A 14,154-nucleotide genomic window follows, 5' to 3' on the forward strand; every position below is an offset into this window, starting at 1 on the left:
ATTTCGAATGTTGACCTTGGCATCCTTTCATGGTGTGTCAAGCTACTGAAAAAACTTTTAACTCACACGGAAGCGAATTTTCATTCCTTCACCGCAGATGGTACTTGTGCAGTTCCTCCAAGGTTGGCCCATGGCAGAAAATGGGCCCAAGCAACAAAATAAAAGTGGCTCCAATTAGTGAATCAGCTAGGTAATAGAGGTACACAGATGTTGCAATTGGGGGCAGTATTAAACTTGTTAAGCTACGCGATAGAGGAGTTTTGCAAGGTTTGGGAGACGGACTGTAACGTTTGAGGAAATGAAAGGTATACAAACTGTCTCGTAAGCAGGTTGTTTCCAGCAATATAATTCACGGTTAGAAGGCATTTAGAGACACGGTACGTTTGGCTGTACAGTGGCAACAAACCTGTAACGCGAACAGGAAATAACTCTTCGCAAACTCCGTCTGTACACAGGAGCTCTGCGCCTCACTACCCTTTCCACCTTAAAAGTATTTAACTTGGAAACCAAAACAGGGTCACGCCCACTGGCTTTCGATTGGTCTGCGGAGCGGAAGAGAAAGAAGATACAAACTTCCATTCGATGAATAGCCTGTGACGTAATGGTACATATTATTAATGCTGTTGCGCTGTATCACGTTTGGTCGCAGAAGGGGAGGGCGATCGCCGGGTTGCGAGCAGGTGAGTGGCTGGAGCAGGGATGTGAGACAGTCTAGTTTGCATGTACTTTTTTCTAGATATTTAAACGAACACATCAGTTTGATGCGTTTGAAACGTGTGTGTTTTATGTCATCGAGTCCGTCTTTTCTTACAGGAAAGCAGCACATTTTTGTCTATTCAGGTTCTTCGTCATCTGTGATTTTAACGTCAAAATGGCTTCGGAGGTAAGCGCTGTTCACTTTTTCCCTATGTGTGAGGATAGTGCTGTAAAGTTGCTCTGCATATGTGGATGCGAGTTGTAATAATCATTTGTATTTATGGCACAAACAAAGCCATGGTCATTGGCCATACATGTGCAGCTATAGCACATTTTCATTAAAACGAGTAATTAAATACTTGTTTAACCCCCACAATCAATTTAAAAGAAAAATCATTCTTTTTTTAAATAAAAAAAATATGACGCCATGGGTTATTTGTAATAATGTATTGGAAGCACCAGTGGCGTCACATTTGCCCTTCCTCAAACTCTGTAACTAAAATGGAAGGGATGCTCCGAGCGCTGCTCGCTGGGAACCCGCCAAGGCCACTAGAACGCATGCAATTGTATGAGTTTTGGGAACTAAAAATATTGAAAGTGCTAATCATGTTGGTTTGTGCATAGGGCCCACACACCAACCCTTTGTGTCTATAACAAGTACATGAGCAGTGTAAGCTTTCCTCCATTGGACAGTTACAGCATGTGCAGCAGCAGTGCAACAAATAATTTAATCTCCCCGTGCCTACCAGAAAAAATGAATGTGTCCTCATGTAATGCAACTGGTGCTATGTAAAGCGCTCTGATACCCGATTCGGGTCAAGTTCGCGCTATATAAAACTCGGTAATAAAATTAATTAATTTCCCTAACTTACTCAAAAGAGTTACAATAAGTCAACAGCGATGCCATAGTAGGCAGCCCCTCTCAGCAGGAGAAAGTTGCATTCGCTGCAGACAGGATGACCTTGGATGACAAGCAGGCCCGCTTGGTGTTTCCAAAAGTTACAGAGGGCCTATCTGGGTGTAACACAATGGAGCCTCTACCCAAATGGTTCCTGGGAGCGACTGGGACAGATGGAGGCTGCAGGAGGTGAAACGCCTGTGACACACTTATATGTTGAGGGGTTCATACAGGCTGCTGAAGAAGTGAGGGTCGAGTCAAAATGCAGTGAAAGTGAGCGGGAAAGAGTGTGCTCACTGGCCACCCTGTAAAGAGGCAACATTTCCATGCTTATGTTTCTGGAACCTGCACACCAACAGAAGAAGAGAACGTGAAGTTACTAAATACTGTGCCAGGGCCCAGGAACTGCCCTGACAATCAGTCAGTCATTTATAGGGCACAGCAACTCACCCGTGAGGGTCTCGAGGCGCTAGGGATGTCAGCTGCTGCATTAGAACATCCAGGTCTAGAGTTCTTTCTTGAATAGCCGGGATGGGGCACTCCTGAGGTGCAGAGGATAATAACTCCTTGTCCTGGCTGCCAGGGGGTTCGGCCGACTTGGGGGGGGGTGGGCGTGGATGTCTGTGAGGAAGAGGGAGGCAGATCGGAGGTGTCTGATCTGGTGGTGGAAGGTCAGGTGTTTGTTGAGGTACGCTGGTCCTTCCTTGTGTAAGACCTTATAAGCGTGGGACAGCATCTTGAACTGGCTTCTCTTCTGTATCTGGAGCCAGTGTAGCCTCCTGAGGTGGGGTGTGATGTGGGTCCTTCTGAGGAGGTCGAGGAGGAGTCTTGCTGCTGTGTTTTGTATTGGCTGAGGTCTCTTTAGGAGACGTGCCATGATTCCTACGTAGAGTGTCTTTCCGTTGTCCAGCCTGCTGGTGACGACGGCTTGCATGACAGTCCTTCTGGTGTTAACTGGGAGTCACCTGAAGATGTTGCGTAGCTTGCGCAGGGTGTAGAAGCAGGAAGATGAGATTTTGTGGACCTGTTCTTCCATCGAAAGCTTGCTGTCCAGGATAATGCAGAGGTTACGGGCATGGTCTGTTGGGGCTGTTGGTGGGTCAAGATTTGCCAGCCACCATGCGTCGTTCCAGGGCGAGGTGGTGTTCCCAAAGATGATGACTTTCGTCTGGTCCGTGTTGAGTTTTGAGACAGTTGTCTTTCATCCATTCGGCGACGTTCCGCATGCAAGTGTGGAAGTTGGCTCTGGTGGTGGAGGGTTCTTCAGTCAATGGGCAAATGACAAGCCCACCTAGCCATTCCAGGATCATCGCACTTTGCCACCACTAACAGAATATGTTTAAACCTACCTGATTCGTTGTGAGAACCTGGATGCCACAAGGTCTCCCCCTCTACTCCTACTGAATAGGAATAACAATGGTAGTGAAGTGGGAACCTGGGATTCAAAACCAGAAACAACTGGATTCCATGGTTGTGATTTATCCAATCTCGTCACCAAGCTTAATCCCTAAGGGAGGAAATCATAAGATGTTCTTTTTGTTAAAAAAAACACAGAATCTTAATAATGTTATTATATTTGATTAGTTTGAAATTGTACTCATTAACAGAACACATGCAACACACAGAATTATATTTTGAAACTGATATTTTAGCTCAGCCGTACAACTGGTATTATCACCCAGATCAGAAGTACTACTGCTCCAATATCACCTAGCTAAGCAGCACTGCTCATATTATAACAAAGCCCAGCAGTACTACTGTCATTATCACCCAGCTCAGAAGTACTACTGGTACAATATCCCCTAGCTAAGCAGCACTGTTGATATTATAACCCAGCTCAGCAGTACGGCTGGATTTATCACCCAGCTCGGATGTTCTGCTTGTACCATCCCCCAATTAATGAAAAACGGAATGTACTTTGTACAGAGGTGACATTGCTATGCTCCGCATAACTGCAAGCTCTAAAGATGAATGGGTGCGCACCTTCCAGCCGAAAAGTGAGGAGACCAGTTTGCCTAAAGAATAACATCGTACCCCTGTTTTTTATGAGACCTGTTGTAACATCATGAAAGTTGACGTGCCTGGGAAGGGATTATCTGGCAGTTGTTTTCTTGGGGTAAAGTGACCGATACTGCAACAGGAACACAGGTGTAGAGAGATTATTCAACTTGTGAGCACTGGCTTGAGTGATGGCACCCTTTTTTGCAGAAGATGTTTTCATCTGTGTTTTGTGGTGGACAGACTGTCTTAGCATCGCGGGGGTGGAGGGGGTGTTGACTAAATACAGCTATACGTATGTTATAAATTAAGCTATTTTATAAAGCCGACCGCTGGGCCCCCATATGATTGTAATTACGGAATCCTAAATTTCAGTATTAAGGAGGGGGTTAGCATTGTACCAAAAATGAACCTTAATTTCTATCAGCAATTATTTTTTTTCAGCTGAGCTGACCCCTAACTAAATGTCTGCTTATTATGAGCCACAACAGATTTGATTTGATTTGATTTGTCTATTTATAAAGCGCACGAATACCCATGGGTGTCTTGGCGCTAGGAATTGTCCGGTTCCGGTGCAGGTCTGGCATTAGTGTATTTTATGCGGTGAAAAGCCAAGTCTTGATTTTCTTTCTAAATATCTCCAGAGTTGGGCTGTTTTTTACGTCAAACGGTAATAAGTTCCATGTCCGTGCTGTGTGGACGAAGAAACTTCTTCCTCCCCAGTTTGATCGTATGAACTTGGGTATTGCTATCAGTTTCTTTTGACTAGATCTAAGAAGCCTTGAAGGTTGGTAGTGTTTCAGATGTGTTTTCAAGAAGTGGGGGCCTTTGCCCTGCAGTGCCTTGTAGGTTAAGCACACTGATTTAAACTTGATTCTTTTGGCCACAGGTAGCCAATGGAGTGAACCTAGTTTGTGGCTAATAGGCTGGAACTTTGGAATTTCCAGTATCAGTCGTGCCGCTGCATTCTGGAGTCGCTGCATTTTTTCTATAATTTTTATTCTGGCTCCCGCATATAGTGTGTTACCGTAGTCCAGTCGAGACAGTGCAAGGGCTGTCACTACCGTTCTACGTGTGTCTTGAGGTAGATATGGGAGTATTTTTCTTATCATTTTTAATATCAGCCAGAAAGACGAGGCTAGTTTATTTACTTGGGCTTCATAAGTTAATTTGGTATCTATCATGAATCCCAAGTTTTTGGCTTTCTCTGAGGGTTCTGGTCTGGTTCCCAGTTCAGGAGACCACCACTCTGGGGACCAGATATCAGCATTGCCTCCCAGAATTAATACCTCACTCTTTTCTCCGTTGAGTTTGAGGCAATTTTGTTGCATCCATTGACTAACTTTTAGCATGCATAATTGGAATTTTTTGGCTGTTACTTTATTGTCTTTGCCTATGGAGATGACAATCTGTGTATCGTCGGCATAGGATATTGGTGTAAAGCCATTTTCTCTTATTACTTCAGCAAGGGGGGCCACATATAAATTAAAAAGTGTTGGGCTCAATGATGAGCCCTGTGGGACACCACATGGTACTTCAAAGGAGTCCGACTTTGCTTCTCCTAATTCAACTGTGAATTTTCTGTCCATGAGGTAGGATAAGATGAGACTGCACGCGTGGTCGCTAGCTCCGACTTCTCTAATGCGTTTTATTAGTATCTCGTGGCTCACCGTGTCGAAGGCCGCCGAGAGATCCAATAACACCAAGGCGGCCTTTTCCCCCTTGTCTAGTATACTTCTAAGTTCCTCAGTGGCCGTGAGGAGAGCTGTTTCTGTTCCATGTCCTTCACGATAACCGAATTGAGAGTGGTCGAGCCAATCGTTGTCCAGTAAGTACCTTGAGAATTGTTTGTTCAGCAGTTTCTCCAGCACTTTTGCGGCGAAAGGAATCCTAGCTATGGGTCTATAATTGCTGTGGACTTCACTGTCCAGATGAGGTTTTTTCAGTAATGGCTTGATTGAGATAGTTTTCCAGTCATTTGGAAATATGCTGGTATTCAGAATTACTTCAAACAATTTGTGAAGTACTGGTCCTATTTGTTTTGAAAATCTTTGCCATATCTTCGGTGGACATGGGTCTGAAGGACTGCCTGAATTAGTTGTCATTATTTCCTTAATAATTTGTTCCACTGTAGGTAAGGACCAGTAAAAAGATAGGGTGCCGCTGGGTTGATAGTCTAGTTTCGAGTTGTTTGTGGGGTTTTGGGTTATATGGTCTATCTGATTGTTTTTAAATAGTTCATATACTGAGGACACTTTATTTACGAAGAAATGGCCTAAAGTATTGCAGAAGTCGGATGAGATATCTTCTGGATTATTATTTTCGATTTTGGCAAGTTTTTTGACTACTGCAAACAAATCTTTGCTCGAATTCTTGGATTCATTTATTTTGTGTACAAAGAATTTGCTTTTTTCTGCGATTATCAAATTTTTATATGTGGCCAGTTCATTTTTATAGTCTACCTTTAATTTGGAGTCATATTGCGATCTCCACTTTTTCTCTGCTCTTCTGCAGGTCTGTTTTTGTGTTTTTAAAACTTCCGAATACCAGGGCTGTGAAGGTGACTTCCTTTTGAAAGACGCTCGTTTCTGTGGTACGGAACTCTAGGGTGGCTATTTTTAGCCAGTTATTGAATTGCGTGCATGCTATATTGCTGTCACTTTCTAGCATTGGAAATGAGGAGTTCATTGCCTCTATTACTACTTGCGGGTCTATTTTTGACCAATCAGGATAAGTGACTTTCTTGGGATTTTTAGTTGGATTTCCCGAGTCCTCTATAGTCTCTAGCCGAAAGGATACTAATTTATGATCTGACCATGCGATCGGGTGGACTTCAACCTTTGTTAATTTTTGGCAGGATGTAAAAATACCATCAAGTGTATGTCCAGCTATATGTGTATCTGAATGGACTTTTTGTTCTAGATCAAAGTTAGCCATTGCCTGTTTAAAGGTGTTGATTCTGGGGTCTGTGGTTTTCTCCAAATGCAAATTGAAGTCTCCCAATATTGTATAGTCCTGGTTCATTACACAAGATTCAAGGAAGGGACTTAATAGTTCAATGAGCGGTTTTTTGGCATTTGGTGGTCTATATATTAGTAGACCATTGAAGGTATACTTGTTTGTAGCCATAATTTGAAATGTCATGATTTCGCAGTCAGGGTGGCTACCTTTTTCTGAGCTCTTAATCCTGAGGCTTTCTTTAGCTATAATCGCTAACCCTCCTCCCCGTTTCATTTTTCTATCAACTCTATAAAATGAGTATTTTTCGGGTATTGCTAATGAGAGGTCGGCGTCGGATGCTTCATCCGCCCATGTTTCCGTTACAAACAATACATCGACTTCTTGGTTTTCGATCAAATAGGCGATGTGGGTGTTGTGTTTTATCATCGATCTGGCGTTTATTAGCCCTGCCTTGATAATACACTTTTTAGTATCCTCTATATTGTTATTTTTGGCAATTTTATTTGTGTTATTTACTGTGGTGAAATCGAATTTAAGAGGGCAGCAAGGACATTGCTTACCTTCTATCTGCAGATCTATTGATGGGCATGTTGCGGCGCATTTTAGCGACAAGATTTCCTGTGCAGTGTATTTCCTATGTATGATTCCTCTATCCTTTTGGGCAGGGGGTATGGCCCTGGGCTCTGTCCTGGCTCGGACGGGCGCAGACGGGCTTGACTTAGGCTCGACTTCGGCGCGACGCCGGCGCGCCCGCTGCGCGTCCGGAAAGGGCACATTTATAAAGGGCGGGGAGGCGTGGCCTTGAGAGTGGGCGTATCTGCGGTATCGGGCGCGCGAGGCGTCAGCGCGTTACCTTCCTGCAGCAACGCTTGGAGCAGCTGAGCTGAGCTTCCCGCCTTCGCAGCAGCTGGCAGGTCAGTGGGTGCTCAGGGTGCAAGTGCTCGTATAAAATCAACAGAAAAACAAAGCTTTTAAAATACAGTAGAAACAGACCTCCCGGCTTCCGCCTCAGGAGTATTACAGGTTATAGCGCGCTTGTCGTTCAGCGCGAATATATGGCCGGGAAAGGGGGCGTGGTCTCAAGTAGGCGTGGCCTTGAGAGTGGGCGTATCTGCGGTATCGGGCGCGCGAGGCGTCAGCGCGTTATCTTCCTGCAGCAACGCTTGGAGCAGCTGAGCTGAGCTTCCCGCCTTCGCAGCAGCTGGCAGGTCAGTGGGTGCTCAGGGTGCAAGTGCTCGTATAAAATCAACAGAAAAACAAAGCTTTTAAAATACAGTAGAAACAGACCTCCCGGCTTCCGCCTCAGGAGTATTACAGGTTATAGCGCGCTTGTCGTTCAGCGCGAATATATGGCCGGGAAAGGGGGCGTGGTCTCAAGTAGGCGTGGCCTTGAGAGTGGGCGTATCTGCGGTATCGGGCGCGCGAGGCGTCAGCGCGTTACCTTCCTGCAGCAACGCTTGGAGCAGCTGAGCTGAGCTTCCCGCCTTCGCAGCAGCTGGCAGGTCAGTGGGTGCTCAGGGTGCAAGTGCTCGTATAAAATCAACAGAAAAACAAAGCTTTTAAAATACAGTAGAAACAGACCTCCCGGCTTCCGCCTCAGGAGTATTAACAGCACACCTCTATCTGCGCCAAACGCTATAAGCAAACAAACACACGGTGCCCAACATCACCCAGCTTCTGTTCACCTCCAGTAGACCTTCTGCCATAGTCTGCACACTCTCAACCATACTCCACATAATTTGCAGTTCATTTCTGCCTCTATTCATAGAAATTATTCATATTGGTGTTTTACTAACATATATATTACATGTATTGTGATTGACACTCTGTAAATTATGTATGGAGCTCCCCGATCCTGCTCTCATTGGTCAGCAACAGAGTGCTGTGAGGTGAGTCTCACCCTACAAGTGCTTCAACTTGTGTAATTTCTCACAAATCAGAAATGCGAGGATTCTGCTCAGCTACCCGGTGACACATAGAAGGCACCCTGGACTATTAATGAGCTACTGCTAATATTCAAACTCCTTATTATGAAAAGTCTTTGCACAGGATTTTTCGTACCATGAAGCCCTAAAGGCTGCTCAACCCTTCAGATCCCAGCCTTTGCTATCACTCTGAATTTAAAACTACCTTACTGTGGTCTTGCACATATTTTGGTTGATCGGTGGTGTGGGGCCCACTATGGAATCAGACATATACATATTTCACCCATGTTTTGGGAGTGAGCTCACAGCAAAGGCTGCGCCTCAAGCTAATGATCGCATGCCATGCGTAAAATTGGTGCTGCATGTCGCACGTTTGAGCAGTTCCTTGGGCATGTGGTAGTGCAAATACTCTCTCTCTAGATTGTACTTTGCCCCAAAGTAGGACTCTGACAGTCTCTTCTTTGATTTCTTCTTATATAATGAGCCCCATGGAGTCTGGCAAACTGACATGGAGATGTGCCATGTGCACAAAGTCTATTTATTGAATATCTCAAATCATCTGCACATATAACATCAGGTCTTGCAGATCTCCATTGACTCCCTACTAATTCGACTTGAAGACACCAAAGCATGTTGGCTCTCGAGAGCAACACATATGCCTTTGCGGTTCTCCGCCTCTTCAGTTCTCCAGACATCCAAGCTTCGCACCCTGGGGATCCCTGGTAACGTCATGCTGAAGACGCGGTGGGGATACTGGGGTTGTTCGTTTACAAGGCCCTTGGATAGCCTTTCCTGTCCATGTTTGATCACTAGCCTCCTGGAGACACTACAACAATGCTCACTGCAGACTGCCTTACACTTGAGTTACTTTCTCAACTTCTGCCTTGCCCACCTCTTTCTATTCCTCATGTCCTAAAAGAGTTTTGGCAACGACTAGCACTTAATCCGTTTTTGATGACATAGCATTGCACAGCAGTGGAGTTTTTGTGGATTTGCTGTAACAGCGTAAAATCAGCAATTGGGTTGTAAAGAATGTCTAAAGCCACAGCTCCAGTGAACGTGCTGATTACTAAAGTGTGGCTGCCGTACATTTAGTAGCTAAATGTTAATCCTCTCGAGCCGCTTTAATTAAGGGGCACAGGTGAAAGTACAACTTTCTATGTGTATATTTAAACATACCTATAAAGCGTGTTTTTTGTTGAAAGGGTAGCGTACAGCAAATAAATCCATTGTAAAGAAAAAATATTTAGTTTAGAGCGCATTTAAGTTGATTCACACTGAACAAGTAGCTTCCAGAGCAGGGCTGCCGTCCAAGACAGACAGGCAGACAGACCAAAGTCCCCTTAGTTAAGGGCACAAACTGTGCAAAGTCATGAGCTTTCTGTTCAAAACAAAAAGCGGTCATGCACCTCTGTCTGAGGAGGAGCAGGAGCACAGAATCATGCAGTGTTTGCAGTTTGAATAATGTTTCCCCAGCCTTAACCTATTTGCATCGTTCATTGAGTCTCCGCATTTCATCTAGCTTTGATCTCACTTGGGGCCATATGTAGGAAGCCCAATACCGGTCGGTAACGGCCGATTTTCGGTAAATATCCCGTTACCGACCGGTATTCAGGCTTTTGGTATGTAGGGGCACAGTTCAGGATTCGGTAATTTACCGAATCGGTAAAATTACCGATTCGGTAAATACCGAATCCTGAAATGATATGTAGGGGGAGTGTTTGGGTGTTGTGGGGATTCGTTATTTACCACCAACTAAAAGTTGGTGGTAATGACGAATAGCAGGAAAAAAACATTTTTATGCACTTTGAAGTGTGCAATGTGGCAGACACACATGCCCTTAGGGCATATATGTGTGCCACATGTGCACACATGCAGGAATCAGGGGTGCAACAGGGTGTCACTGTGACACCCTGCCACCCTTGATTGTGCTCCCCCCATTACCGAATCGGTATTTACCGATTCGGTAATGGTAACTGGCTTCCCATTGATTCCTATGGGCCTCCTGGGCCATAGGAATCAATGGGAAGCCAGTTACCATTACCGAATCGGTAAATACCGATTCTAACTTACCGACCCATTCCAAATCGGTAAATATTACCGATGGATTACCTACATATCATTTACCACTTCATAAATACCGAATCGGTAAAATTCGGTATTTTTGAAGTGGTAAATGTTAGGCTACCTACATATGGCCCTAGGTGTGGACTCAGCGATCCTTCTGACAGATCAGAAAACAAGATGGGTTATTTTGTCTAAGAAGATGGCCATTGAACGTCTCTTCTCTTTGAACACTGAGAGCAGAATAGTTCCACCCCCTGTACTTGAAAATACAAAGAGCCATCTTTTGTGCACTTTCTTCTTTCTGCATTTTAATAAGCAAACTCTCTGCCTTCCTACTCCGTGTTCCCCTGATTCCACCTGTGCATTTGCCCAGACCACCCCCCCCCGCCCTCTTCACTTTGAGGTAGACTATGGCAGCCTGCAGCAACTCTATCATACAAGTCTTACTAATAAAAGTGGGAAAGTTCTTCAACCAGAACAGAGGTAGAATGATTGGGACCAGAGCTTGGCCGTAGCTGTGCATCAGCTCAGTGGTATGAGAACATGTTTGCCAGCCCGACAAACCATACGGTGGCTGAAGGCGTAGACAGAGATTTCTGCCAGACTCAAACTGGCTTAATTTCTCTCCTTTTTCATCTCAATCACCATGGATTATCAAGTTGCACTCCCAAGCAGCCATAGTGCCATTATTGGCAACATCCCCACCCACAGTCTGAGCATGCATGAATAAATAAATACACAACACAACTTTTGTTAGGGGACAATATTGCTGCAGGTTTATGCCATACAAAAGTATGCAATATGGTGGATTATCTAACGGGCGACAGCTGTAACCAACCTATACTGCCCTGCCCGCCTGATGAGCCAGCACTGTGGGAAGCCCAATCAGTGCTACACGTTTTGGGTGATCCTCTTCCCGGATCACGTGACACATTGGTCCCCTATTACTCACACCCCTTTCAGGGCGGAGCATAGCAAGGCAAGCCCCCAGTTGGTCAGGACCCCAACCGCCCGAAGGACTAACGGGGCGCCGACGCGGTTTTCCAGGAACCTGCACTGAGGCTGCTGGGATTTGGCTCCAACACCCCTATTATGCTCGTGCAGAAGTACCCTTCTGTACCCATCTGCTTCCAGATTGCCCTGTACCTCTGCCACAGCTCTGGAGGCGGCCCCACTCGCCGCCAGAGCCTTCCCACCAACACAGCTGATTCTCACCTGCAACCTGCCATTTCCAAGGCCTCCTGCAAGTCCAAGAGGAACAGATCCGTCCCCACTGGAGACAAGTGGACCCCATCTTTATCAAAATATCCTTTGACATTAGCCTGGATAAACTCGTGTCTGATGAAACCCAGGCCCCTCTGGTCTGTGAACTTAAGCATAGAAACATTAACCCTCTTGTGGGAAGGTTCCACTGCCTTGCTGAACCTAGCCCCGTGCCATTCTCTGCGCGGGATAATCTCGGACCACCAGAGCTCACATTGCCACATGCATTTGCTGATTTCCTCCAAGTCCAGCTATAGACCTAGTTCACTTTGTTATCCCTGGAATGATTGCCCTCCCTTAAGTTCAAGAGTGCACTTACGTTGCCATGTTGACCAGACAAATGAACAGACCTTTTGATTGCTAAACCCTGGCGAACACATTAATGGTGTCAAATCTGGTTTGAAAGAATATATGTACTGTGCCCACTATTAGAGACACCGTACCCTTTCGTGGAGTGACAACTTATGCAGCTCACCAGGTTTGCTTAACTGCCGTCCGATCACAGATGCACAGTACCTGCTATCCAGCTGTGACCCTAGATGCCTAAACCAGCAAGAGTGTCGGAATCCAAGATTTGCAGTTCCATGTTTAGCCGCAGCCCACCTTCGGTGGATCCGCTGGGACCCCTCTGCATCCCAGCAAATGACCTTGTTACTTAATACCGCCCCTTAATGCCCTTGCCTGTCACTCCAAGACATCTGGCAACATAATGCCCAGCAGCTTGGTGAAGAGGATTTTTGAGCCCCACGTACCACAGTCTGTGTTTCCAGCATTTATCCTTTGTAGGGGCTCCAGTTCATGTGAAGTGGGTGTCACTGGCCTGTCGCACCTTTTTGACTATCCCGCCATGGAATATGTGACATTAAGCAAGGGAGTCTTCTTGTACTTGCCATTTATCCCACCTTTCATACAGTAATTTTGCATTTAGAGTTTAATCTGTGGTATTAGCCCCCAGACTTCCCTGGCTGCGTACTGCTGGCAATCTCCCGGTTGCAACTTGCAATAAAACAACGCCTGCCTGAAAGTGCTACGTTGTTGGCGATTAAGTGCCTAACTTGTATCTCTTCTCCTTGAAAAGATATCACCCTCCATCCTCCTGTGCAATAGTCATACTGCTAAGTGGGCAATCAATTCAACATCCCTCCTTTCCTGCCAGACTGTTGCCTGTTCAGTTTAATCTGTGGTGACTGCACCCAGACTTCCCAGGCAGCTTAATTGCTGACAATGTGAGCAGTTGCTGACATTGAGGGAATCTCACCTTGCAACTTGCAACTACAGCGATTATTTAAATGAATATGATGCTGGGTATCTGAATGAACTATGCACAGGTAATTGACACTCTCCCACGTGCAGTTGCTTTGAAACATTTCGGACTAGTCCATCAAATTCAGCCAGCCACCCACCTAGGTGGAATCTTGCGTTCCCAAACTTCTGCTAGTGTAAACCACGGTCATGCCTCCTGTTCAGTTGAATTTAGTAATTCACAACACTGACAACCACAGGGGCCTAGTACTGGGCTGTGTATATGCGGCCCAGGATGACCTTAAACAATCAGCTTAGTGTGGATGGGTGTTAACATTGCCTGGCTGAAGTGCGATACCTTTGACAATCACTCCTGACAAGATGTACCAATGCAGGTAGAAGTCAAAGTTATCAAGCCCGCCATAACTTCCTATCCCAGTTATCTGTCTATAGCGCTTGTTAGAGCATGACGCTTGTGTATTTTTGAAGAGCAAGTTTTCCCGTAGGCATGTTGCCACTGAATCAGATGTTTCTTACCCCGCTTACTGATATTCATTTTAACAACCACAGAAGGAAGAAAGGTTGATTGAACACAACGGGGGATAGATCCTAAGACCATGAGGTCAAACCACCACCAGACCCAAAAGCTGAATCGGTCCAGGTTTTTCTTTGCCATGACCCCTCCTGGGCCCTTTGAACTCACCTTTAAATTCGTAAGTGGCCAATTGGCTGACACCCCTGCGGAACCTGGCAGTCGTATTTAACCTTTATATCCTTACAGCATAGCAACACTCACGCTGCAAAATGCCTTGGTGCGTGAACTTCTGCTGGTTGCACTAGTCAATACCGCAATTATTTAAATTAATACTGTGCATATGAATAAAACTATGCACAGACAGCCGAAAATTTCACACGTTAGTAATTGTGAAACATTTTGGATTTGTCCATCGAATTAAGCCAGTCACCACCCTAGGTGAAGTCTTGCCCTACCAAACTTCTGCTAGTATACCAGGGAGCAGACAAGACCGTGGGAACAGGAGGGGAACAATATGTATCAATACCTGCCCTTTCTTGAATACTGGGAATGCCAAAAGTTCTTTAATA

At 45.4% G+C, this 14,154-nt stretch overlaps 1 protein-coding gene across 1 annotated transcript in view; it reads left to right on the forward strand.

Annotated features, from left to right (window-relative positions):
• The first annotated feature begins 565 nt into the window (after positions 1–565).
• ASL (argininosuccinate lyase) overlaps positions 566–14,154 on the forward strand; it is a 252,739-nt gene continuing 239,150 nt past the window's right edge. The window contains exons 1-2 of the mRNA XM_085649763.1: positions 566–680; positions 814–883. Coding sequence (XP_085505889.1) covers positions 872–883 — 12 coding nt within the window. The 5' untranslated portion in view covers positions 566–680; positions 814–871. The remainder of the gene's footprint in view (positions 681–813; positions 884–14,154) is intronic.

The sequence above is a fragment of the Triturus cristatus genome, chromosome 3_2, assembly GCF_964204655.1.
Source record: "Triturus cristatus chromosome 3_2, aTriCri1.1, whole genome shotgun sequence".
In the NCBI taxonomy this organism is placed as follows: domain Eukaryota; kingdom Metazoa; phylum Chordata; class Amphibia; order Caudata; family Salamandridae; genus Triturus; species Triturus cristatus.